Source organism: Chrysochloris asiatica, unplaced genomic scaffold (assembly GCF_000296735.1).
Source record: "Chrysochloris asiatica unplaced genomic scaffold, ChrAsi1.0 scaffold00130, whole genome shotgun sequence".
In the NCBI taxonomy this organism is placed as follows: domain Eukaryota; kingdom Metazoa; phylum Chordata; class Mammalia; order Afrosoricida; family Chrysochloridae; genus Chrysochloris; species Chrysochloris asiatica.
In genome coordinates this window covers 8212340-8238453 of record NW_006408648.1, presented here as the reverse complement: position 1 = coordinate 8238453, position 26114 = coordinate 8212340, and the positions used below count along the sequence as shown (strand labels likewise).

At 37.4% G+C, this 26114-nt stretch overlaps 1 protein-coding gene and 1 pseudogene across 1 annotated transcript in view; both read right to left on the bottom strand.

Annotated features, from left to right (window-relative positions):
* Positions 1–15923: 15923 nt before the first annotated feature.
* Positions 15924–26114, bottom strand: part of PAK2 (p21 protein (Cdc42/Rac)-activated kinase 2) — a 108494-nt gene continuing 98303 nt past the window's right edge. The window contains exons 14-15 of the mRNA XM_006869397.1: positions 17525–17662; positions 15924–17078 (exon numbers count right to left, since the gene is read on the bottom strand). Coding sequence (XP_006869459.1) covers positions 16992–17078; positions 17525–17662 — 225 coding nt within the window. The 3' untranslated portion in view covers positions 15924–16991. The remainder of the gene's footprint in view (positions 17079–17524; positions 17663–26114) is intronic.
* Positions 20073–20894, bottom strand: LOC102826922 (annotated as a pseudogene).

Here is a 26114-nt window from a genome sequence, read left to right as displayed (position 1 = left end):
ATCCTCAGGCGAAAAAGATTAGAAAATGCCCTTCATCCAGTCATATACTTCTATGGCAATGTGCTCTTTCTACAATCCCATTTCCTTTTCAGTTTAAGAATCTTGTTACTTGATGTCAAAGTGAAGGATCTTGTAGCGCCTTGTTTAACTGACTCATGTGATGAAAAATGTCTGCTAAGTAGGCTACTTTAGGCAACCATTCTTCAACTTGAAAGTGTGTAGCAGTCATTTTACTAATTTTTGAAAGTGCTCCTACAATTTATCTTATAGCTCAAATACCCCGTTGAGAAGTCTTCCTCTGATAAGTCGCTGGATTTCTGTAGATGGCAGGCTTGCCATATGTTTACACAAATAATGTGCACATTATAAATTGTTGTTTTTTGCAAACCACGCAATCCCCTTGGGTATTTTGTTGTTTTTTTTGCAAACCACACAATCCCCTTGGGTATTAGTTTCCTATATGTGTTATGTGTGTGGGCACCCTATATGCTATAAATACTATACTTGCTTTTTGTTCAGGTTTCCACACAGCTTTTAAAACATTGAGTGAATTGGTCTTTGTTTATTAGTTAATAATTTTTGTAGCATCATTCAGAAGCTTTTTTTTCATTCACCTCTAAGGATTTTCAGAAGAAATCAGTATGTTTTGAGAACATGAGGTATTTTTCTTCAGCTCCCACAACTAATTACCACAAATTAGGTGATTTAAGACAACAAAAGTGAATTCGCTCACAATTCTGGAGATTGTTGTTAAGTGCCATCAAGTTAGTTCCGACTCATAGCGACTTGGATAGAGAGTGTCCAAGGAGCAACTGGTGGGTTTGAACCACCAATCTTGCTGTTAGTCTAGTACTTATCCACACAAGGCCTCTGCAGGCTAGAAGTCCAAATTCAGTATTGGGAAGACAAGGCCCTCTCGGAAGGCTCTAATAGAAGGTCTTTACTTGGTGTGTTACCAGTAGCATAACCCTAATCTCTACCTCCATTTTCACAAGGCTGTCTTCATTCTGTATGTCATTGTCTCTCTTTTGATATGGACACCAGTCATATTGGATTAGGGCCCACACTACTCTAGGATGACATCAGAGTAACTTAACTGAAGGCATCTGTCAAGACCCTATTTCCAAATAAGGTCACGTTCTCAGGCACACGTGTGTGTGTGTGTGTGTGTGTGTGTGTGAGGATTAGGACCTCAAACTCTTTTTTTGGGATACAATTCAATATAACATAAGGTTTTTGTTTTGTTTTCTTTTTGATAACAAGAGGTGATACATTTCAAGAAGCAAACCATTGAATGGGCACCATCAATAAGATGCTAACACAGTTCATCTAAGACAGACTGATTGTTTCCAGATATGAAGACAGAACATTTAGTACATCTTGGAACTTATTTTTGGATGGTACTTTGTTGCAGAAAAAGTTTTCTTGAATTTCAACATCATTTACAAATCTTACCATTTCTAAAGCATGACATTTACTAGTAATATCTATTGATTCATTAATCTGGATAGAAAAGTTATTTTTCAATTTATTCTATAAAACCTCTTCACTTAACAGTTATGAGTTGGGCTACTAATCTTACAGTCAGCAGTTCAAACCTACCAGCAGTTCCACAGGAGAAAGATGAAGCTTTCTGCTCCTGTAAAGATGTATAGCCTTGGAAACCCTGTACAGCGTCGCTATGAGTCAGAACCGACTCTACAGCACACACCACCACCACCTTCACTTAACAAATATCATGCAGATATCAGCAATAAGTCAATTTGCCATACCGTTTACGTCTTGGTTTACTCATAGTATGACCTGGTCCTAGCATTTTATTCAATATATTATGAAGTCTTATTCTATGTAACTTCTTATTCTCGGTAATACATTTTTCTATACAATACCTCACTTCCTGAGCCTTTTCACTAAATGTAACTTTTGTTTTTTGCCATTTAAAATTTTTTTTAAAAAAGCTTTTATTGTGAAGGTTTACAAACAAGATCAAGGAGCTTTGGTAGCATAGTGGTTACAAATTAGGCTGCTAACCTCAACAAGGTCAGCAGTTCAAAACTACCAGCCGTTCCGTGGGAGAAAGATGAGGCTGTCTGCTCCTGTAAAGATTTGCAGCCTCAGAAACCCTGTACAGGTTCGCTATGAGTCGGAACCGACTCCACGGTACTTAACAACAGACAAGATTATCAGTTTTACATTCAACAAATCATACACTTTGTTTCAGCTTAATGATTACAATCCCCTCCGTGTAACAATTGTGGGGCTTCCCATTTCCATTCCACCCACCTTCCCATCCCTTCTCACCTTTGTCCTTAGGTAAATGTAGCTTTTGATTTCGAATGATTGGTCATTCCATGGTGCGCATACCTTACGAGTATTTTCCCCCCATGTTTCAAAACTTTTTACAACAGATTGCCAACCAAAAAATCATATACCCAGCAAAGCTGTCCTTCAAATATGATGGCGAAAACAGGGCATTTACTGATTACCAGAAATTCAAGTAATTTGTAATGACCAGACCAACTTTACAAAACATGCTAAAGGGTGTTCTTTGGACTGTATGAGACAACAGTGGTCTCATACATTTGTCCTTTTATGATCCGCTAATTTCACTCAGCACAATGTCCTCTAGATTCAATCATGTTATGATGTGTTTCACAGATTCATCATTATTCTTCATAATTTTGTAGTATTCCATTGTGTGCATGTACCAAAGTTTGATGAACCATTCGTCTGTTGGTGGCATTTAGGCTGTCTCCATCTTTTTGATAAGTCTTTTATAGACAGCATATTGAAGCATTCTGTTTTCTTACCCATTCTGCTCTTTACGTCTCTTGACTGGTACATTTAATCCATTTACATTCAGTGTAATTATCAATAGGTCTGAATTGATTATGGTCATTTTTTAATGTATTTGTGTGTGTGTGGTGCTCCTGGATTCTTTCCTCCACATAACTTTCTATGCTGAGTTGATTTTGCTTGTGGGTTTTCTTGTTATTTCCATTTCTGTGGTGTTAATGTTTACTAAATCATTCTGATTTTCCTTTTTATAAATTTTGATATGCAATATATTATTTTTCTCTAAGGTTACACTGCAATTTTTTCCCTGCTTAAAACAGTGTTTTATCTTGAAATCTACATGGCTTACTTGCAATTTGGAAATTCTGTATCTACACTATTCCCTTTTTGCTTTATATAGTTGACATCATTATATGTTGGTATCTCTGGCTTCCTATTTTTAGTCTTGTAGGTTTTTTTTTTTTTTTACTTTAAATCCTTCTATATCTGGATTGATTTCTGGGTGACGTCATGTATGGTAATCTCAGGTGTGGTCTGCTGTTGTTGGTTCTCAGTCCAAAGAACACCCTTTAGCATGTTTTGTAAAGTTGGTCTGGTCATTACAAATTACTTGAATTTCTGGTAATCAGTAAATGCCCTATTTTCGCCATCATATTTGAAGGACAGCTTTGCTGGGTATATGACTTTTTGGTTGGCAATCTTTTTCGTTCAGAGTTTTGTATTTGCCATTCCACTGCCTTCTTGCCTGCATGGTTCCTGCTGAGAAATCAGAGCTGTTTCATTGATTCTCCTTTGTGGTAACATTTTGTTTACCGGAGCTGCTGTCAAGATTCTGTCTTTGTTTTGAAAAGTTTGATTATGATGTCTTGGTGATTTTCTTTTGGGATCTATCATGTTTGGGGTTCATTTTGCTTCTTGTATGCTTATCTTTTTGTCTTTCATGATGTTGTCAAAGTTTTCTTCTAACAACTCTCAACAATTTTTTCTGTGCTTATCTCTGGAATTCTGATAACCTGTAAGTTGTTCCTCTTAATGGTGTCCCACATAACTCTTAGACTTTCTTCAGATTTTTCTCATTTGTTTTTCTGATTGCTGTTCTAGTGTACTAGTATTGTAATGCATCTTCAGGCTCACTAATTTGGGCTTCCATTGCTTTGCATCTACTTTGTTGCCCTTTCATTGTATTGTCCGTATCTGAGATCTTAGTATTAATCTTCAGGATTTCTAGTTAACAGGTTTAGTATTGTTTTAAAATTTCTATTTGTTTTTGTCTGTTTGCTCTTGTAGTGTTTTCCTGAATTCTAAAGTTTTTGTGTTCTCATTGCGTTCCTCAATCTATTGATCCTTAAATTCCATTACTTTTTCCTCAGAAACATGTTTTTGCTGTCCATCTTGGTCATTTGTTTGAGACATTCTTTTGTGTGAGCTAAAACTATCTGTTGTCTCTGGGGCATTGTGGAATTGTATTTGTAAACACAAACAGTGCAGTTGTTCAACCTGGAGGGGAGAATTCTCTGGGGCTCCTGTAATTCAAAGAGCTCACGAGGTGATTGTGGAAGGGATGTGACAGCAGAGCTCCTGGCCTTTGATGGTCTAGTGACCTCAGTGTTATCTATGTTCAGGGAACTCATTCCAGAAGTAGTTTGTGAGGGGCCTTCATGGAGCTGGCTTTAGTGTTTGTTAGGACCACAGGTGGGGCAGTGTGACTGGTTAAATGCTGGTCTGGTGGCTCTGTGGGTTTTGTAGGTCTGGAGCTGAGCCCACTTGAATCCAGGCTACACCAAAGTAGTGCAGCCGGCCTCCATGATTCTCAGCCACATGGCTCTGAACTCCGAGGAGAAAGGTCTGCGCTGTGGTTGGATAAGGGTGGGAGCCAGTTACACTTCTGCTCACCAGGGGTGCATGGGAAAAGAGAATTTGGACCTTTTCCCTCTCCTGCACAAAGTTGCTCTGCCAGGTCTCCCTGTGCTACCAAAGTTGTTCAGAAGATGGCTAAGCTGGGTCTGACCAGCCATTCACCACTCTCCTCTCACTGTCCCTGCTTAGCCTCTCCTCCCAACAAGCACTCCATCCATCTTTCTAACCTTTCTTCTGAAGTTCAGGATGCCAGAATTCATCTATGTCTGTTTTGTCTCTCATACCTTTGTTGTAGAGGGTCCGTGTAGTGCATTTGCTGAGTCTGCAATCTTGCCCTGAATTGAACCATAACCATTTAAATAACCAGAAACTTTAGTTGGCAAGTGACTGTGATGTGGAAATTATCTCTTCAGTTTTGCTGGAATCATTGCTGCATTTATAATTTTTTTTTTTCCTTCAGATGACGCACAATGGAACTGATTATTTTGATGACCAGTCCATGTAAAATCCATTGGTAAGTAGCTTTGATTGTACACATGGACATTTTTGGTATGTCCCTTCTTACATAAGTGCATTGAAATGCTTAAGGTAATTGTACTTCGTCACCAATAAACTTACCAAAAACTTACCAGCACTAAGAGTCAACTGTGCTCCAGAATGATCAACACAAACCTGGAAAAGCAGTTGCAACTACCAATGTCATCAACATCAGCTAACATCACACGCCTCATCAAAGAGAAGCAATATCACATCAGGGGCGGGCAAATTAAAAGTTTGACCAACTAGAGCAGGCTTTAAAATTTACAACAGCTTTTGATTGTGTTTTTAGTGGAGGTTTAAAAAGCAGTTTAGGGAGCGGAGGTCTCTAGGACCATCAATGGAAGAGAGCCGAGAGTGGGACCCTACCTAGAGAAGCAGTGAGGCCCGAGATAGAGGTAGAGCCGATGACGTGGAGTGATGAAGCGGCTGGGGACTTTGGATCCAGAGGAGAGGGACTGTGTGCTGAAGACTGGGGGTGGGGGTGTTAGTGGTTAGTGTAGGGGGCGGGTTTGTAGGGTATACCCTTTGATCAGTTGATGATGCATGGAGGGGATTGAAACCATGGCAATGAAACAATATACGATAGAATGAATGTAAAACTAAAGTTCTCTCATGTAAACTATTATATAATTCACAATAAAACATTAAAAAAAAAAGCAGTTTAGATTCCCATTCAACAGTTTCTACCCAAATTTTTCTAGTAACAGGATACATTCTTCCCATGTGAACATTCTCATTATTTGTTGTTTCCAATAATCTAGTTTCCTTGCCCCTCCTTTTTTTGTTATTGTTGATTACTTGGATTCCTAATTTTAAAAAACTTTTTATTGTGACTCTGGTGAAGGTAAAGACAAGACTATCAGCTTTACTTTCAACCAATCCTAAATTTTGTTTCATCTCAATTACATTCCCCTTCCTGTAACAAATTATCCTGCTTCCACCCAGAGGCTTCTTTTACTTATTTCCCACAAATGAACAAGCAAAAATATTTGGTGTACACATACTAAACAAAAAACATTCATTTAAATCTCCAAAGGGTACATTTTGCTAGCCAGCCTCCTGCCCACAGGCACACAGCAGGATAATTTTAAAATTAATTTTGTATGGCCTGCAAATGACACCATAAATATCCAAGTGGCCCTTGGCAGAAAAAAAGGTTCACCACCCCTGCTGTATAGGGTTTCCGAGGAGTTTGTGATAAGCAGTCCAGTGCTTATCCTACAGCACACCAGGACTCCTCTTCACCTTTGAAAAGAGCCCTTTGCTTTTGTCCGTTAGTCGCCCAACACCTAGACTTGAGGCAGAGGTAGAGCGGCCATCAAGCAGCTGGGTGGTAGTGGGCATAAGGATCCAGGTCTTATTAGGTGCCATCAAGTTAGTTTTCATTTGCAGCGACCTCACGTAGGGTTTCTGAGGCTGTAAATCTTTGCTGGAGCGGAAAAACCTCGTCTTATTCCCATAGAGCGGCTGGTAGATTTGAATGACTGACCTTGTGATTAGCAGCCCAATGTGTATCCCACTACACCAATTATTAAGGTACTGTGGAGTCAATTCCAACTCATGGAAACCCCAAGTATTGCAGAGTATAACTGCTCCACAGGGTTTTCAAAGCTGCGAACTTCTGAAGCATATCTTTAGGTCTGTCTTCTGAGGTGATGCTAACTATTAGCTTTTTGGCTAGTACTTGAGCACTTAACCTTTTGCTAAAAGTGGTTGAGTAAAAATATGGACAGTATGAGTTCCTGATGGCATCATTAGACTCCTCGACAATCCTGGATTGTGGCTGGACTTTCTTGTGAATTAAAAGTCCTATCTGATTAATGCTATGTATGTGTACCTGTTCCTTACAAACACACTTTTTCCTAATAAGTACACAGACCAATTGCTAAATTACACTGTTAAATATACCCTTTAGGGAAATGATTACCCAATATACAATGCATGGAGTCTATTATTGTCTAAGTCATTCTCAGAGAAAAAAATAATGCAATGTGCATGATATGCAATACTATCAAATAAAATACGTTAGGTGACCAAACAAGGAAGTACTGTGATCTCCTTCATATGGAGTTGTATATTTGATGTTTAATTCCTTAAGATTATGCTTTTTAAAAAATGAGAGGTGTGAAAAAAGGGCAAATAGTTCTGTGCAGTGTTATTTTCCATCTGCTATTGCATTATCACAAATGACTACCCAAGGGATACTGCCAAAAATAAGAAATTATATTTATTGGATGCTTACTATGTGCTAGGCACTATATGAAATTAATTCATTTAACCCTCTGCTGCAGGCATTTTCCCTATCTCCAAAAACAAAAAACAAAGAAAAAAACAAAAAACAAAAAAACAACCACTTACAGTGTGCATATTCTAATAAAAGTACAAAGGGTCCTCCTACTAGCAGTAAAAATTTACACAGACCATTTTTATTCAGAAAAAACTCCAAAATTCAAACATGACTGTATGATGAAAGCTGACAGAAATAAAGCTCTGGGTCTTACAGTGCTTAGTGGTGGATGAAGAAATATGTAGTCGGAAGAATTCAGACTTCAGACTTCTTATCACCTTGTGTTATCGTGGTCAGCTGTGCTTTGTCACATTAAAAAATAATAAAGCAAGTACTGAAACTGGACAGAATTGTACACACAGTAGAGTTTATCAGTAGTAAAACACACACAAATGAAAGTAGGAAAGTATTTGCTTTGACGATGCCAGTAATATAAAAGCCAATTCACATTTTTGACAGTCCTGAACTGTTTTTCAATGACTCTGTGGTCTTGGGACATATTCCAAAAGATCTACAAACAAAAGCAGTCAAACATTTGTGGCGCTGTGGGTTAATGCGCTGAACTGTAAAGTTGGTTTGATTTGTAAGGTCAGTGGTTCAAGTTCACCAGCTGTTCCTTGGAAACCCTGTACAGGGTTGTTATGGGTCGGAACCGACTCGACAGCACATAACAACAACAAATGTCACCATAGCGACCCTATATAGGGTTTCTGAGGAGCAGCTGAGGGAACTGCTGACCTAGTGGTTTGAAGTCCAGTGCTGACCTGTCATCATATTCTAGACTTTACTCAAATAACTGATCATAGCATTTATGAGCCAGAAATTAAAGTCCACCATTTCACAAGGAAATCTGATGACAAGTAGAAATGGTCTCATCAATTCTCAACCATCTTCCTCCTCCTTCCCTGCCAGTAGGCACACATTGGACATAGCCAAAGATAGGTGCACAGTTGAGGGTTTAACAGTTACTATGACTCTCTTGAGTAGTAGAATTAAAGGAAGATTAGAGGTGGAAAAACAAAAACTAGTTTTTACTTGAAGAATGCCAATGTTAATTCTCTTAGACCTCTTTCCTAGCTTCTCTTCAGAGACGTTTGTACCAAAGCCCAGAGATAAGTATGCAAAACTGCACATATTGTTATAAAACTACTTGAAACTTGAAATGAAAAATTAAAGGCAAGAAAGAAAAAATGTTATCTTTTTCTGCAACAGGAAAAAGATGCTACCTTTGCAAAGCCTTCTCTGACTGCAGGATGTTGTGATCCATCATGGAAACTCAAGGGCAAAGGGCACCAGCTTTTGTGGAATGTCTGCAATGAGGCACAGCAGCAGCACAGTGAGCTAAGTAGTCTTTTCACCAATGTGGTAACTGCAGCTCAGTAACTCCTCTGCCGTTTTTAGTGGCCGTGTTCCTGCTCATATCTGAACCTTGTTGGTAATAAGGCTTGTATTTTTTTCACAAAGCTCTAGCCAGGTTACCAGGAAGGTGAAACTAGAACAACTTCTTTCTCAAGCTGTTTCCCAGTGTAGAGATCTCAGAGGCCATCTTCCTCAGCTCCCAGCCCCACCCCCTTTCTTCCACTGCCAACCCCAAACCAAAGTAAAAAACTCCCTTCCTCAGACATGAAATCATATAGTGTCTGTTCAAAACATTTTTCTCAGGGTAGGGAAGCTTGCTCTCTCAGGGCTTTCCTGTTTTTCACATTTTAACAGTACAAATGAGCCCAGGTTGTGAAGGTGAATTTCTGCCACGTTGGGAGGTTTAAGACATTGAAGAAGTTGATGCAGGAAAATAAGCTGATAAGTATCTTAGAAACTCCAACATTAGTGCAGCCAGACTGAGATGTGAGGGAAGCCTAGTTATGAAGCTAAGGCAATGGCCTGAACTAAGGGCTGGAGAGGAGGGATCTGAAGTAGGTAAAATCATCAGGACTTGCTGACTTACTGGTTATACCGTTAACAGCACAACCAAGGACAATTCCCAGCTGGGCCAGTGGTGGTGCCAGTCACTGATCTCCCTCTGGCGGAGGAATGAATGTCAGGGCAGAGAGGGGTTGACAAGAGTATTAGTTATGGGCAGTATGAAGGTAAGTCAGCAAGTATTGCTAATGGGGTTCCAGTTCATACATGCACAGGTTTATTCCACACTAAACATCTGTGATCTGTGGATGGCTGCAGACAAGTTCTCTCAATAACAAACTTGTCCTAGGTCTCGTTTGAGTGCCTTTCAAAAAACACAAAACAAAAAAGATCTAGTCAAAATTGTGGCTTATGAGGGGCCAGTTAGATTCAAGGAAAGAGGTCAGAAGGTTATGGCAATTGCTTTTTGGCATTTCAAAAGAACAATCTTGCTAATAGTTTTCTCAAAGGGTACACAGGATAATTAAAGGATTTATTAGGGAGGAGTTTTGGGAAAACTGAAAACTACATTGGTGAGAAAAAGGCCAGGAAAGTTGAGCAGAGGAATTTCCCCCCATCGTAACAATGCACCAGCTCATTCCTTTAGAGGGCAACACGGGCTAACCTAAAATGAAATTTGTTGGGAAACCTTGCCCTGTCCACACTACAGCCTTGATCTTGCCCCTTCAGATGTCATTTTGTTCCCCAAACTCAAAGAACCTTTAAAAGGAACACAACTTGTGTCTATTGAGGATGCCAGAACTGACATTTGACGTGGTATAAATCAAAGAATATAGAATTCTTCAGGGAAGGGTTAGCGAGATGGAGACACTACCTTCAGGAGTGTATAGACCTAAATGGAGTATATGGTGAAAAGCAAAAGCTTCATGTTTTGCTATTTTTGTTTTACAAAGATTTCGATAATTTTGTAGCAGTAAATTTTTTCCTCCTTACTCTCACAGTTTTAAGGGTCTGTGGTAATGTCACAGGTCTATGTGACAATGAAGTTTGGAAAATTGTCAGGTTATGATAGCATCATGAAAGTGAATGAGACCATGCAAAATGTATGGAGGGTGCAAAGGAATTCAGGGAAACAGCAAATTGAGGGAATCCACAGAGAATGAAGAATGGTCAGAAATACAAGAGGAAAACCCTAAGAATGGTGCCACGGAAAATGAGAGGCTCATTTCAAACGTTGCAGGAGTCACTTAGAAGCACTAAAAAGGGCTTTACTATACAAACAATGAACAAAGGAGAACACCCAACATAGAGTCATCAATCAAAGGGAACTGCAACCACACCACGATGTCTTGGAGGCAACAGAGAATTTCAGCTTACATGAAGAATCAAGATAGAATGCCTTCAACAAGTTATCAAAATCCAGTCAGGAAACAGAATATCATAAATGGTACTGAAGCTACCTGATAAGGAATTTAAGAATGATGTGTAGGTACCTTTAATGGATTGAGAAAATGATCAAGAAAAATGCAGATAAAATCAAGAAAAAATAAAGACAAAACTTTAGGAAAACACTACAAAGTGACAAAATGTGACAAACTGGGAACCATACAAAAACAGCAATTAAAAAACCAAAAGATTAATACTAAGACATAAGAAATAGATAATCCACAGAAGGGCAAGAAAGTAGAATTGAATCAAAGGAAGGTTGAATTAGCTTGAAGACAAGTCTCTCAATATTCATCTTCTAAAGGAATAATTGAATACTGGTGTGGCACTGTGGATAAGCACTGGACTGGTAACCTCAATGTCAGTAGTTCAAACTCACCAGCTGTTCTTAAAAACCCTATATAGGGTCATTATGAGTTGAAACTGACTTGATGGTACACAAAAGCAGAGGAAGAATCAGAAAAAAGGAACCAAAATATACTAAGATTCTTGTGGGACACTACCAGGAGGAATTATTTATGCCTGGTTGGAATTCCAGAACAGGAACAGACAAAAAAATATAACATAACAAAACAACACATAGAGAAAACTGTTCAAGAAGTGTTGGAAGAAAACCTCCCTAACATCATGAAAGGGAAGATATGCATTCAAGAAGAAACTCAAAACTCCAAACAGGATAGACCCCAAAACCACAACACAGACTATAATCAAACTTTTCAAAACCAAAGACAAGGAAAGACTTATGAGAGCAGCTCAGGAAAAATGAAGAGCTACTTACAAAGGAGAATTAGATTTCTCAACAGAAACTACGGAGGCAAGAAGACAATGAGATGACATATATAACTGAAAGAAGAAAAGCTGTCAACCAAGAATCATATACATCTCACAAATACGATGACAAAACCATGACAAATACACAGAAAGTAAAAGAATTTGTAAACAAACAAACAAAAAAAACAACTGACTTCAGACAGAACCAGTAACAGCAGACAACAACCTGAGATTAACATATATGACAACATCATCCCAAACTCAACCCAGTTATACAAGTATTCCAAGTAAAGCAAACCTACAAGACTGCAAAACGGGAATCAGAGATACCAGTTTCCAACAACAACAAAATGTAAGTAAAAAGAGGGGATAATGTAGTTACAGAATTTCCGAATGAAGAGGAAATCAAGCTGATTTCAAGGAAAAAAACACACCTAACCATACCCTAAAACTATCCTAGCTCAACCCCTAGTCCTAACGCTAAACCAAGTCCTAAGCCTAGCCTAGATGGAGTCATAGTCCTAAAGTCAGGAAGCTTGCTGTTGTTAAGTGTGGTCGAGTCAGTTTGAACTTAGCAACCCTGTAGGGTTTTTCAGTGACTGGTGGGTTTGAACTGACAACCTTGTGGTTTGTCATCTAGTGCTTATCCTTATCCAGTGCCACACCAGGACTCCAAGTCCAGAAGCAGCATTGTTTATTGTTTAAGTATAAAAGAAGTAGAGTCCTAAAAAGATTTCCCCTTCATTCTTCAATGATTTCGCCTCTGCAGAAGAGAAAAATTGTTAAATTACTTAAACTAGCATAATTTATTTTTTAGAACCCCACAAATATCTAAGTAAGTAAGGCATGCATTAGGCTTCTAGATAAACAGTGCTTAGCAAATTGATCATCCAAGTCTTTTCAAATTTTTCTTGACAAGTATCAGCTTTAAGCATTTGCTCTAGTTTAAGGAACATGTGTTAAGAGTAACACTACTAAACAGCTTTACAGTATAGCAAACACATCCTAAAAGCAGTCATTATCCATACCCTTTTCCTCTGATTAAAAAGAGGTATATTTTATGCTTTTTGGTAGCAAATTAACAATCTGGATCCTGAATCATCTTTTGTAGGGGCATAATGTTTAGTTTGATGTAGTTTTTTGTTCTTAAGAATATTCTAAGAAGGTATCTGGCTATTAGCCTCTTAAAGGAAGACAAACTGCTCTTTTATATATGACTACTGGCTCCCATTATAAAAAAACAAAAAAACCCCAAAATGATTATTTGGAGGATTTTAGCTATAATCCAAAATACATTTTGGATATTTCAGCCTGGTTATGGCATATTTAAAAAAAATTTTTTTAGATTAAAAACTGGAAGCAAATTTTTCTAACTCACCATGAACGAACAAGTTATTGCTGCTGTTACGTTTGTCAGAGTACATCTGCATAGTCAAGTGATATCCTAAAGTATTGTACTCTCAGATCTTGGTGCATATAATATACAATTTCACATTAGATCCAGCCAGTAAGCATTAGCATTTTAGGTGCAATTATCAAACAGGTCTCAAGTGCTGCCCTGGGTCTGAACCGAAATTTGAAGAAATTTATTCTGAATCTAACTTAGAATATGGGAGGCTCATGCCTGTAACCCCTTAAATTTCTAGAAATCTTTCTAATTTGGAAGTTTGTAATACATTAAAAAATGGTACTAGACATGTTTAAAAGGCCATTTATCCTTAAAAATACTAGAATGTTAGTTGAAAACCTACTAGAAATACTAACATTTATTATTTTAAGCTATTCTGATCATAGAAATAATTACATTTTAGAAAAGGGAAAATAATCATTTAAAAAAGTTTATTTCTAGTCCTGAAAGAATAAAATTATTGAATAAAGTCATCAAATACAGCAGTTAATGTCAATGTAACAATTAAATAGAACAGAATTAAATTAAAAATGAAAGGCAATGTAAAATTTGAAGAGAAAAGACAAGCTACTTTCACTTAATTTCATTTCTATCTACCAAAATAAAGGGAAGTGGGTTTGGGGAGGGGGAAGAAAGCCACACATTCTTACCAAAGATGAAGGCCAAGCCAATGCAAGCTAGAGTCTTCTTTGTAATTCCTACACGTCTACCAGTGTCTTTGCCAGATAGTTCAATAAGTGGGTTGAGAAAAGAATGTGTATGTATACATTTTTGTTTTTCAAACACACACACACACACACACACACGTATTTTCACATACTTTGTGGGAAAACTGTTCTAACTGCTTAAATATTATGGGGGCAGCAGAGGAAGACAAACTGCTCTTTTATATATGACTACTGGCTCCCATTATAAAAAAACAAAAAAAACCCAAAATGATTATTTGGAGGATTTTAGCTATAATCCAAAATACATTTTGGACATTTCAGCCTGGTTATGGCATATTTAAAAAAATTCTTTTTAGATTAAAAACTGGATGCAAATTTTTCTAACTAGAGCTACTGCCTGATCTTATCCAAAACTCTTCTGAATAAAATACAGAATATATAAACAAACATGTATGTAAATGAGCCTTACCAAGAAATACTCATAGGTAGTTTTAAAATGTTTGCTAAAGGCACAGGTTCATTCATCTGGTAGTTACTAGATACACTTTAAGCAGCTTAATATTTGTATTGAAAGGAAAACAATCCCTACTATATGTACCAGACACTCAACCCAAAGCTGTGCTAGCCATGGCTTCATTATGCTAGCACCGTCACTCATTTACTAGTCCTGGTAGGACCAAACAGTCAGTATTTTCATCTTTTCCCAGTTTTAGCTGTCCTACTGGCAACATACAAAACTGACTTTAAGATCTCCAGAGAGTCTGAAACATAATAAATAAGCACTAGATAATATTGCCCCAGTAACAGAAGACTAAGGTAACTTTCAGTTTCAGGTGAGAATTTTCATTCTAAAGTGATGACATCAAAAGTGAATTCAAAGGCAATTATTAAAAAAAGCATAAATCTTGATTTAGATATCATGGTTCTTTCAACAAGATCAGAAGAGAACACTTTAATTTAAAATTAACTAATGAATCACAATTTCCATATTGGTTTGCAGATTATTTTGTTTAAAAATGACACATTTCATAATTAACCAAAGTATATTTCAACTACAGGTTAGTTAATTCAAGAAAGTAGAGAATAAACCCCAGAATAGCTCCCTTAACCTAGAGGTCAGGTTTTGATGACGAAGTCCGTTGCCAGCAATGGACGTGCAGGTAACCATTAAAAAAATTGCAAATACAAATCCCGAACTGCTTCTTATAGAAAGAAAAGCACTTTGTTGATTTCCAGGCACACGAATGGGGCATTGGCACTGTATTCAATGAGCATGACTAGCCTTGCCGGCTAGTCAGGATGATCACAGTCTTACCATCTAGTAGATTTTCTATTGCACTGGCAGCATCTTCTTTATCAGAACCCACCCAAAAAACTGTTTACAAAGAATGTGCAAATCTGTAACCCAAGAGGCACAGTAGCTTGCCACCAGAAAAAAAACCAGGGTGTTTCTGTCAAGTAATTTAGACATAGCTATAGAAGGCAATACAATAATACAGAGAAAAATAGTGCTCTAGCTATATGTTTCGTTATTTTACTAACCTTTGTGAAAAACTTTTCCTAAAATCAGCCATTTTGTCCTTACATTTATTCTCTTTATACAGGTCTTATGGGAATAATCACTACAAAGCCCAGATTAGTTCCCTCAATGTACCCCAAAACATCAAAATGATTTTTACTCATGATTTGTACTAATGCAGGCTGGTAGGGAGGTGTGAACTACCAGAACTAAGCCACAAATTAACTTCTTTTCTGTGGCTGCTGGCATTATCAGCAGAGATGATTTCTCCTCCAAACGCAAAACAAAATAATGCCAGGAGGACAGGGCAAGAGGAGTAGACAGCAGGGCAGAGGAGAGTGCACTCTAATCATTAACGCTACAGGTCACAGACCTTTTAGTTTTTAATTAGAAAAAAAGTATTACTACCATCAAGCACATTTCACTTTTATCTTCCTTTCTCCAGTTTTTCACTTGAATATTAGCTACTGAGCTGAAAAATATCTAAAGTAACACAACTTACCATATGAACACGCATTCATCGAGAGAAATATTTTGTCACTTAAGTTCTCTTAGCCACTAAGATGTTGATACTGGATTGGGAACAATGTAATTTACGGTAAATCTCTATGGTTTATCACATCTCCATGTAACAGACATTTCTTCCTTTTCATAAATATTAAATTATTTTTTTAGTTCACCAAGATTCAAGTCTCCCATTCTGTCACTGCTATCCTCAAATATTTTTATCTTCTAATTGGGGGGGAGGGAGTGAGATGGAGGGAGGAGAAAGAAGGAAAAGTTAAACTTTTAAATTCTACAAATTCAATGGTTATCTTATTGTTTGCCTCAGGGGCAGGGTGGAGTTAATTTAAGGAAACAAACAACCTACATCTAAAATTACAACATATACAGAAACCTATTTGCAAAATGAAGGAAAGGAGGGAGGAGGAGGAAAGAGAAGGCAGTGGCACCAACCAAAGTCATAAAGCCCAAGAAGTAAATCACTTTGGTTCCAGAAGCCAAGTCTGAAGAGAAGACAGGCAGAAAGGAAGACAAAACTGTGGGAACAAATAGTCAATGGGAGTCTTATTCTGATTCAATGATTTAGTTATAAATATAGATTATTAGTCTTTCTCTATACATGTAACAAAAGCCAAACAACTCACTACCATGAGATTTCTAAAACGGACTCTTTCACATTTGTTTAAAAAAGGTAAAAATCACATACTTTTCCCTCTTTTCAGTTCAAGTTCTGAACTGGGAATAGTACATGTAACAATAGCTGGTCCTAACTTCTATAAAAACTTCAACCATATCTAGCCCCTTTGCTGATAAAAACAGATATATAATTTCTATCACACCTGCCTTAAATTTAGGTGAGAAAAACTTCTCAATGAAACTCAAAAGGAGCAAGTCAAGGAAAAAGAAAAGTTAAGAAGAGAAAATATCACTGGCAGATGAAACAAATACTCTGAGAACTCGAATGTGCCATTCAAGTATTGAAAATACCCCAAAGGGTACAGTGAATGGGATCTATGACAACAAAGTCAGCAAGATAAAATCAAATGCAAATCTCAAGCATGATAAATGGGCCTGATGGGCTGCTTGCCGAAAGGTGTAAAGGCTAGTGATTCAATCCATGCTTCCTTTTGGACCCTAAAGAAGGGGTTCATTTCAGAGTCATAATTCTGTTTAGCAATTTCCTCTTGGTTGTCTTCAGGGAGTAGTTTGCTTTATTCTTCCATGTTTCATGCAGACAGTTTCTTTCAAACCCCCGAAAAGAGTAAGAATTTTCATATATTAAAAGACTTCTTATAGAAAATGGAAAAAAAAGACTACAAGGCCACGGCACTGACGTTAGCGGTTACTCTTCATTGCATCTTTAGCTGCCATGATCAACGGTGTCAAACTAGATAACGGCTTGGCCAGTTTCAGGAAAGGATGCTGCCAGATTAGAGAGGAAAAGAAGATCAATGTGTAAATGTTATCAGCTTAGAAATGCTCAATATTTTCTTTCAATTAAGCCTCAAAGGCTGACTTATAGACAATTTATTTAATCAGCAACACATTTTAGTATCTGTATATAATCAACATAACCAACACATCACTTGAATAGTTGGAAGCTGAGTCTTTAAAACAGTTTTTCTAATATTCTTAAAACACACAGTTAAATGACTCCTGCCAGTAGTGAGCAGGTCTGAGAATTGAAAATGTGTAAGAATTCATTATGATAGTATCATCAGTATTTCATTCCCAGCAGGTGAATCTTAAAATGCAGTAACTGCCATATTGAAGGTGATGAATAATGAAATATAACTATCAACTTTCTGTTGATTATTCAAAAAAAAAAAGTCAACGTTTTCAAAGTAGGGCATTGTTTCCAAACACACCTGTAACAACTCTTTGGCTGAACCCCTTTTTTCCACATCCATCTCCAAACATCGATTTAAGAAGTCCCGAAATATTGGGGAAAGTTTCTCTGGATTCTGAAGTTCTGGGGTTCCATTAGTTGCTATCAGGTACAAGGCCTAAAAGGAGAACATCTCTGTCAAACACAATCCTCATACATAGTATTAAAGTAACATTGTCTCTACCCATTTACATTTGCTCTGCTTCCTTTATGTTTAGATGTTACATTGACTTAAGTTCTTTCTCAAGATAGTCAGCTTCTGCTCTATTTGGGAAGTAGGGCATAAATGCAATATATATTCGTCAAAAATAAATAAATAAATAAATAAAAACAACAATTATAATAAAGGTATACTAAGAAATGACAAAAATGTCACCATTAACATACACATAGTACAATTCTTACCTTTCCTAAGCTTTTTTCAAGTCACACATATACCTTTTACAAGAATGGGATTTAAAAACTAAAAATTTACATCATCATTTCATGGTTACTAATAACTAATGGCTGGTTATGTGTTATATGGATATTTCATACTTTCATTAAAACTTTACTGTATTCTTTAAGTACTTCTCAGTATTTATTTAAAACTCCTAGCAGTAGAATTTTTACTTAATTAGTAGACTGCTTTTTAGAGGAGTTCCCATATATCCTATCTTCCACAGCTTTCCCTATCATTAAAATTGGTTATTACAACTGATGAATACTGATATGTTATTATTAACTAAAGTCCAGTTTAAGATTCACTTTTTGTGTTATGTAGCTCTATGGGTTTTGACATGCATTTGTCCACAATTATAGCACCATACATAAGTTTCAGTGCCCCTAAAACTCTGTGTTCCACCTACTCATCCTTTTCCAACCCAACCTCCACCTACCAATCTCTGCCAGTCACTGATTGCTTTATCGTTTTTGTCTTTCCAAAATCTCATATAGACAAAATCATACAGTAGGTAGGCCTTTTTCAAACAGGCTCCTTTCATGGCTTGATAGGTCATTTCTTTTACTGATGAATAATATCTCCATTGTAGGGATGACCACAGTATATCCATTTACCTATTGAAGGCCCTCTTGGGTTGCGTCTAGCTTTTGGCAATTACGAATAAGCTATTATGAACATTCATGTGCAGGCTTTTGTGTAGACATAAGTATTCAGTTCATTTGAATAAGTATCTGAAAACATGACTGCTGCATTACATGGTGAGATTGTTAAGCTTTGTTAAGAAATTGCCAAATCATCTTCTCTAGTAGATGTACCATTTTGCATTTCTACCAGCAATGAATGGGAATTCCTACTGCTCCATATCCTTGTCAGCATTTAGTACTGTCAGGTTTTTGGATTTTAGCCATTTTAATAGGTGCATTGCTGTTGTCAAGCACCACTAAGGTAGCTCTGATACACAGCGACCTTGGTGTATATGGGTTCCAAGGAGCAGCTGGTGGGTTTGAACCACTGGATATTGTGGTTAGCAGTCCAGTACTATCCTACAGTGCCACAACAGGATTCCACATAGGTGTGTATTTGAGTTTGCAATTCTCTAATTACACAAGATATCTTCTCATATGCATATTTGCTATCTACAGATCTTATTTGATGTCTGTTCAGTTCATCTGTCAAATTTTAAAATGGGCTATTTCTGTAGTAATCGTTTTGAAGGTTCTTGGTGTATTTTGGAAAATACTTAGTCTTTCCATTAGGTATATTTCTCCCTGCTGTGGTTTGTCTTTTCATTCTCTTACACTGCCTTTTGAAAAGCAGATGGTCTGAATTTTAATAAAGTCCAACTTACTAGTTTTTATTTTATGGACTGTGCTTTTGTTGTTGTATCTAAAATTTCATTGCCAAAACCAAGGTTCCCAAGATTTTCTCCTGAATGACATTTTTTCCCCAGTGTAAGTGCCAAAAATATGCATTTTTTTATTCCAGTTATGGGAAATGACACACAAAAGGGGGCTAACATTAATTTGGAAAATCTGGAGCAGATATACTTGTGTATATGCATGGACTTACTTTCAGATTTTAGTCTCATCACTGTCTTTTTCTTTATTCCTTTTTGGTCTTTTAAAAACATCCTTAAAGGTCATCAAATGCAGCCTAATACTTCTACACTGTCTATTCATCAATCATTCAGTACTGTTTGGATTACTGTGGATTAATCACATATGTGATTGGTCAAACTGTTCATTATAAGACATAAGGGGAAAAGTTTTGATTTAAATCATACTACATTTAGTTACCCATTACATGATTTTTCATCATTATTTGCAGCTTCACACATCTTGTAGTTCTTTATGCAGTCAATTTCAGCATCTAGTGCTGTACATATCTATTATCTTCTGAATGGAACTGCCCCAATCCATTAGGCTGAAGTCAGGTATAAATTATGTAGTACCTGAGGTGGATTCTGATTTGGTCTTTGTTTCTGAGTTCTGTAGGCAAAGATACTAAATGTTTCAGTACTTGAGCTGTCTTTGTAGATTTTGTTTTAGTATGAATTTCTTAGTATGAATTCAGCTGCTTCATCAATTTACTGGCTGGTAGCGTATGTCTTTTTCCTAGTTACTTTTGCAATTACTACTGATTGAACTGGGTAGCAAACAGTTGCTCCTAAAGTGGCTAGTCTCAATGGATAAACAATTTTCATAAATCTAGAACCTTTACTTTCTGAAATCAAGCCTGCTAATTCTGAAATGGAATCCTGGTGTGGCACTGTGGGATAATGCACTGGACTTGCAAGGTAGGTTTGAACCACAAGGTCAGAGTTCAAATTCACCAGCTGCTCCTTGGAAACCTTATACTATGCGACTATGAGTCAGAACTGACTTGAAGGCACTTAACAACAAAAATCCTGAAACAGGAATCACTCCAATTTTGGGAAGAACATCTTCAGTTGGATTCTTCAGATAAACATATGCATCTTTTCCAAAATGTTCTGTATCAATGAATGATCCCCATTCTCTACAAGGACATATACACCGTTGCACCAGCCAATATATCAACCAGTTGTATTGTAGATGGAAACAAAGTCTGTTTGCCAACAATCAGGCTCCCCTTCAACATATTTGGACTACAGAGGCGGTACAGCATATAAGAGGAGCTGCTCTGGGCTCACCAGCTGCTTATTGCTGTTGTTAAGTACCGTGGAGTTGGTTCCAACTCATAGCGACCCTGTGCGGGGTTTCTGAGGCTGTAAATCTTTACGGAAGCAGAAAGCCTCATCTTTCTTCCGCAGAACAGCTGGTAGTTTTGAACTGTTGACTTTGAGGTTAGCAGCCGATTCATAACCACTACGCTACCAGAGTTCCTTGTTAGGTTCCTCTTTTTTGGCTGCAATTACACTGATAGATGTATAGTATCAGACCTGTGGTGGTGTGCCGTGGTGGAGTTGGTTCCAACTCACAGTGACCCTGCACAGGGTCTCTGAGGTGGTAAATCTTTATGGGATAAGAAAACCTCATCTTTCTCCTGGTTCTTTCTAACTGCTGACTTTGAGGTTAGTAGCCCAACTTGTAACCACGATGCTACCAGACCTGTAGGCACATTTATCAACTTTCTCACCTGACTAGATTTTACTTCTTACTAAGACACTCCCCTCCCCTAATGGCCACCATTCCTGTTACCCTCCTCCTGGATTATTTTCTAAGACTTCTATCTGGATTGCTGTTATAAAAAACACAACGGTACCAACTGACATGGAGCCCATCAATGTAGAAGTGCATCCATTTCCTTACTGCTTAAGTTCTCTTCTCATTACATGATGTTTGCTCCAAAGTTCTTACTGAATCTAATTGTTTTACAGTGAAATATTTTAATGTAAATGACATACACTAAGATATTTCCTCCCTAATTATTTGGGATTTTTCACCTAACCCTAATACCATTAGCACACTTAACTGAAAAAACCATTTTCATCGAACTAATTCTAACTCACAGCAACTCTAAAAAGCCAGAGACCAGCACCGTAGGCTTCTCCTAGGGATAGAAATCTTTAGGAAGCAGGCTGCCACATCTTTCTCCTGTGGTGTGCTTGGTGGGTTTCAAACCACCAACATTTTGGTTAAGCAGCTGAGTGCTTTAAGCAATGCTAACTAAAAGATTGGCAATTCAAACCCACCAGCCACTCCAAGGGAAAAAGATGAGGCAATCTGCTTTCCTACAGTTCTAGGGCTCCTCGACCTAATGGAAATTACTATAATTCTCTAACAGCCAGTCCATATTTATACGAACACTCTCTACAATTGTACCTAAATGTCTTTTTCAGTTGTGTTCAAATCTTACCTAATTACAGATAATACATTGCATTGACTACTTTGTCTTTGTCTTTATTTTAAATCTAGAATAGACTCCTTCCCTATTTTTTTTTTCTTTAATAACATTGACTTGAAGAAGTAGGGTCATTTCTCATACAGAATGTATTACCTTCTGGATTTTTCTCATTATGTTCTTATCCTTTTATTTTGCATAAAGTAGAAATTGGATCTGAAGGCTTAATTAGGTCCAAATTAAATACTGTAGCAAAAGTATTTCATAGGCCATTCTACTTCACATTGCTTCAGGAGAATATCAAGAGGCAAATATTGTATGATTGTTCCAATCTTAAGGATTCTAAGATTGATCCTGGATTAAGATGGTAGCCAGATTTCTTTATTATAGAGTTAGTTTTTCCCCTGCAACCACGAAGTAATCTGAATGAGGGAAGAGGTGTTTTGATGCTATGAAACCTTTCGAATATACAAATTGCACTCCATTTGTAATGGCTTTATATCCATTGGGGATCTGTACCTGAATCAATTAGAGATTACAAAATGAAAACATCTTAATTCTGGTATTCTTTCTACACTTATCAGCTGACATTTTTCTATAAAAAAAATAGGTAATCCCTCCTATCCCCAATACTCCAAACTGTCTTTCTACTTTGAAACTAATCTTTTTATACTCATTATCTTCATTTATGCTAATGATTACAAGGCTAGGGCTCACAGTCATCCTTCTTTGCTTCTGTATTCTAAATCCCATATGGCTCTGCAGACCCCATTTTCTGACCTTATTATTTTACATATACTTTCCTTTTTTGCTTCTACTTTGCTCTGAAATTCAAATTCAGTCACTTATCAGCAAAATCTCTTAAATACAAGAAGGCTTCAAAAAGGGAAAAATTTTGTTATCTTTTAATTTCTTTTTTTAATTTAGAGAGTAATTTATTAGATTCTGTAATCACACCCATGTAGATAAGACCTTACATACTTAACACAGTGTGTTACCCTGTACAAATGGGGGGGGGGGGATTAAGTTAATGTTTCTAGACCAATAGGGCTGTTAATTTCTGTATAATGCCAACTCAACACTGTACAACTAGGATCCTTTTTCCAAAGCTGACAGCACAGCTAAAGTTTCCAAAAATTTTTAATTATCTAACCTTTAACAACCAAGGGGCAGCTGGTGAGCTTGAACCACCAACCTTGCAGTTCAAATGACTTTGCAGTCTGACACATTAGCCCACAGAGCCACACCAGGATATATAATATATAATATATATATATATATAATATATATACACACACACACACAGAAGAGGTAAAGTCTAAGGGGACTTCAAAAATTTGGAGAAAAATTTGAATTAAAAGATAATGGAATATATATATATATATATATATATATACACACACACACACACACACACACACACAATATGTATACATGTTGTTGTTGTTGTTATGTGCCATGGAGTCGGTTCTGACTCATAGCAACCCTGTACGGGGTTTCCGAGGTTGTAAATCCTTACGGGAGCAGAAAACCTCATCTTTCTCCCACGGAACAGCTGGTAGTTTCGAACTGTTGACCGTGAGATTAGCAGCCCAATTCATCACCACTACGCTACAGAGCTCCTAATATGTATACATATATAGATGCAAATATATATATTTATATTTATTCCATTATCTTTTAATTCAATTTTTTCCCAAAATTGTTTAAGTGCCCTTAGATTTCATCTCTTCTCAAACATTTCCCCTTGCTTTTTTATTTATTATATTGAGGCCTGACTTTCCCATGAGAATTCTGCCTCACGTGTAGTGCCTCCCCATGCCCACACTCCTTTATACTGTTGGGCTTGAAGATGGATTGTCTTTGGGCCCCTCAATGTCTCTTTGAGATTTATTTCCTCCTCTTTCTCTGTAACTTTTGAATTTTTAAAACCTTTCTTTGTTCCAACCATCTACCAAAGTGGTAATCCACTGTTGTCATCTCTAACATTGTTGTTGGGTGGCACTGAATCAGTTCTACTTTATAGTGACCATAGTGTCAACAGAACAAAACAACGCCCAGCCCTGCATCATCCTCACAATTGTTATGTTTGAGTCCACTGTTGTTACTACTTCTGTGTCAATCCATCTCCTTTGGGATATACCTCTTTTTTGTTGACCCTTCCCTTTATCAAGTATGATGTTCTTCTACAGGGACAAGTTCCTTCTGACATGTTCAAAGTATGAGATATGAAGTCTTGTCACCCTTGATTCTCAGAAGCAATCTGGCAGTCCTTCTTCCAAGACACATTTGCTTGTACTTTCAAATATTCTTGGCCAGTACTACAACTGAGATGTATTGATTCTTTCCTGGTCTTCCTTATTCATTGCCCAACTTTCACATGTATGCTGTTGTTATTAAGTGCTGTCGAGTCAGTTCTGACTCACAGTGACCCCATATAGGGTTTTGGAGCAGCTGGTGAGTTAGAACTGCAGACCTTGTGGTTCAAACCAAGCTTGAAGTAAGTGCTTATCTTACTGCGCCACACCAGGACTCCTTCATGTGCATATGAAGCTATTAAAAATATCAAGGCTTGGGTCAGCCACACCTTAGTCACATAAGTGAAATCTTTTGCTCTTGAACACTTTTAAGAGGTCTTCTGCAGCAGATTTACTTAATGTAATATGTCATTTGATTTCTTGACTGCTACTTCTATGAGCATTGATTGTGATCCAAGTAAAATGAAATCTTAGACTAACGCCTATCTTTTCTCCATTTATCACTGTTATTTACTGGTTCAGTTATAAGGATTTTTGTTTTCTTTCCATTGAGGTGCAACTTATACTGAATGCTGTATCTCTGAACCTCATCAGTAAGTACTTCAAGTTTTTCTTGCTTCCAGCAAGCAAGGCTGTGCCATTTGCATATCACAAATTGTTAATGAGTCTTCCTCTAATCCTGACGCCATGCTCTTCTTCATATAATCCAGGTTCTCAGATTATTTGCTCAGCATACAGATTGTTCCGCAAGAGAAAGATGAAGCTTTCAGCTCCCATAAAGATTTACAGCCTTGGGAACCCTGTACAGGGTCGCTATGAGTTGGAACTGACTCCATGGCACAAAACTACCCCCACTACCATACAGATTGATAAATGTGGTGAAAGGATATAACCTTGATGCGTACCATTCCTGATTTTGAACCATTCTGTATTCTCTTGTTCTGTTTTTTTGGTCTATGCACAGGTCCTCATGAGTTCAATTTAGTGCTCCCATTTTTCACAATGATATCCATAGTTTATTATGATCCACACAGTAGAATGCCTTTGCATGGTAAGAAAAGCACAAGTAAACTTCTTTCTGTTAGTGTTTTCCATCAACATCCATCTAGCATTAGTAATGATATCCCTCGTTGCACTTCCTCTTCTGAATCCGGCTTGAGTTTCTGGCAGATTCCCATCAATGTACTGCTGCAATTGTTTCTGAATTATCTTCACCAAATTTTACTTGCATGTGATATTATTCTTAACATTACTCCTGTCATAATCTGCGAGGATTTCAAGAGTTCCTTGACTCCTTCTTCTCAGATGTTCTTGTCCTCTAGCCTATCTAAGCTACACACATAATGGTCATTCCCTACTCCTTAGCTATGCTGACAACTGAAACCTTAAATCTCAGTTATACTGTACCTATGTTTTCCACTCTTAGTAACACAATGACAGCAAGCCTTGATTCTACTGGGACCCAAATTCAATTGCTATTTCCAGCATCCCTAGTTCTTTTTATGTAATCACTACTTTATAAGTCCTGGTGTGGCACTGTAGAATAAGCATTGGACTGTAAGGTCAGTTTGAACAAGGTTAGTGGTTCAAACTCACCAGCCATCCCTTGGAAACCCTATACAGGGTTACTATGAGTCAGAACTGACTCGACAGCACCTAACAACAAAAACAACCTTGTTATCTGTTCCCCAGTATATAAAGCTTATTTTGAAAACGTCGTTTTTATTTTTTTGCACATCTCTATGTGGGTTAATGCGCCAGATTGTAAAGTCATTTGAAATGAAAGGTCAGTGGTTCAAGTTCACCAGCTGCTCCTTGGAAACCCTATACAGGGTCGCTATGGGTTGGAATCGACTTGACGGCACTTAACAACAACAAAAACTATGTGGTGCTGCAGGATAATACAGTGGACTGGAAGGGAAGTTTGAATCCTAAGGTTAGTGGCTGAAACTCACGAGCTGCTGCTCGAAAACCCTATAGAAGGTTGCTATGAGTGAGGATAGTGGAGGACTGGGCAGCAGCATTTCATTCGTTCTAGTCTGGTCTAC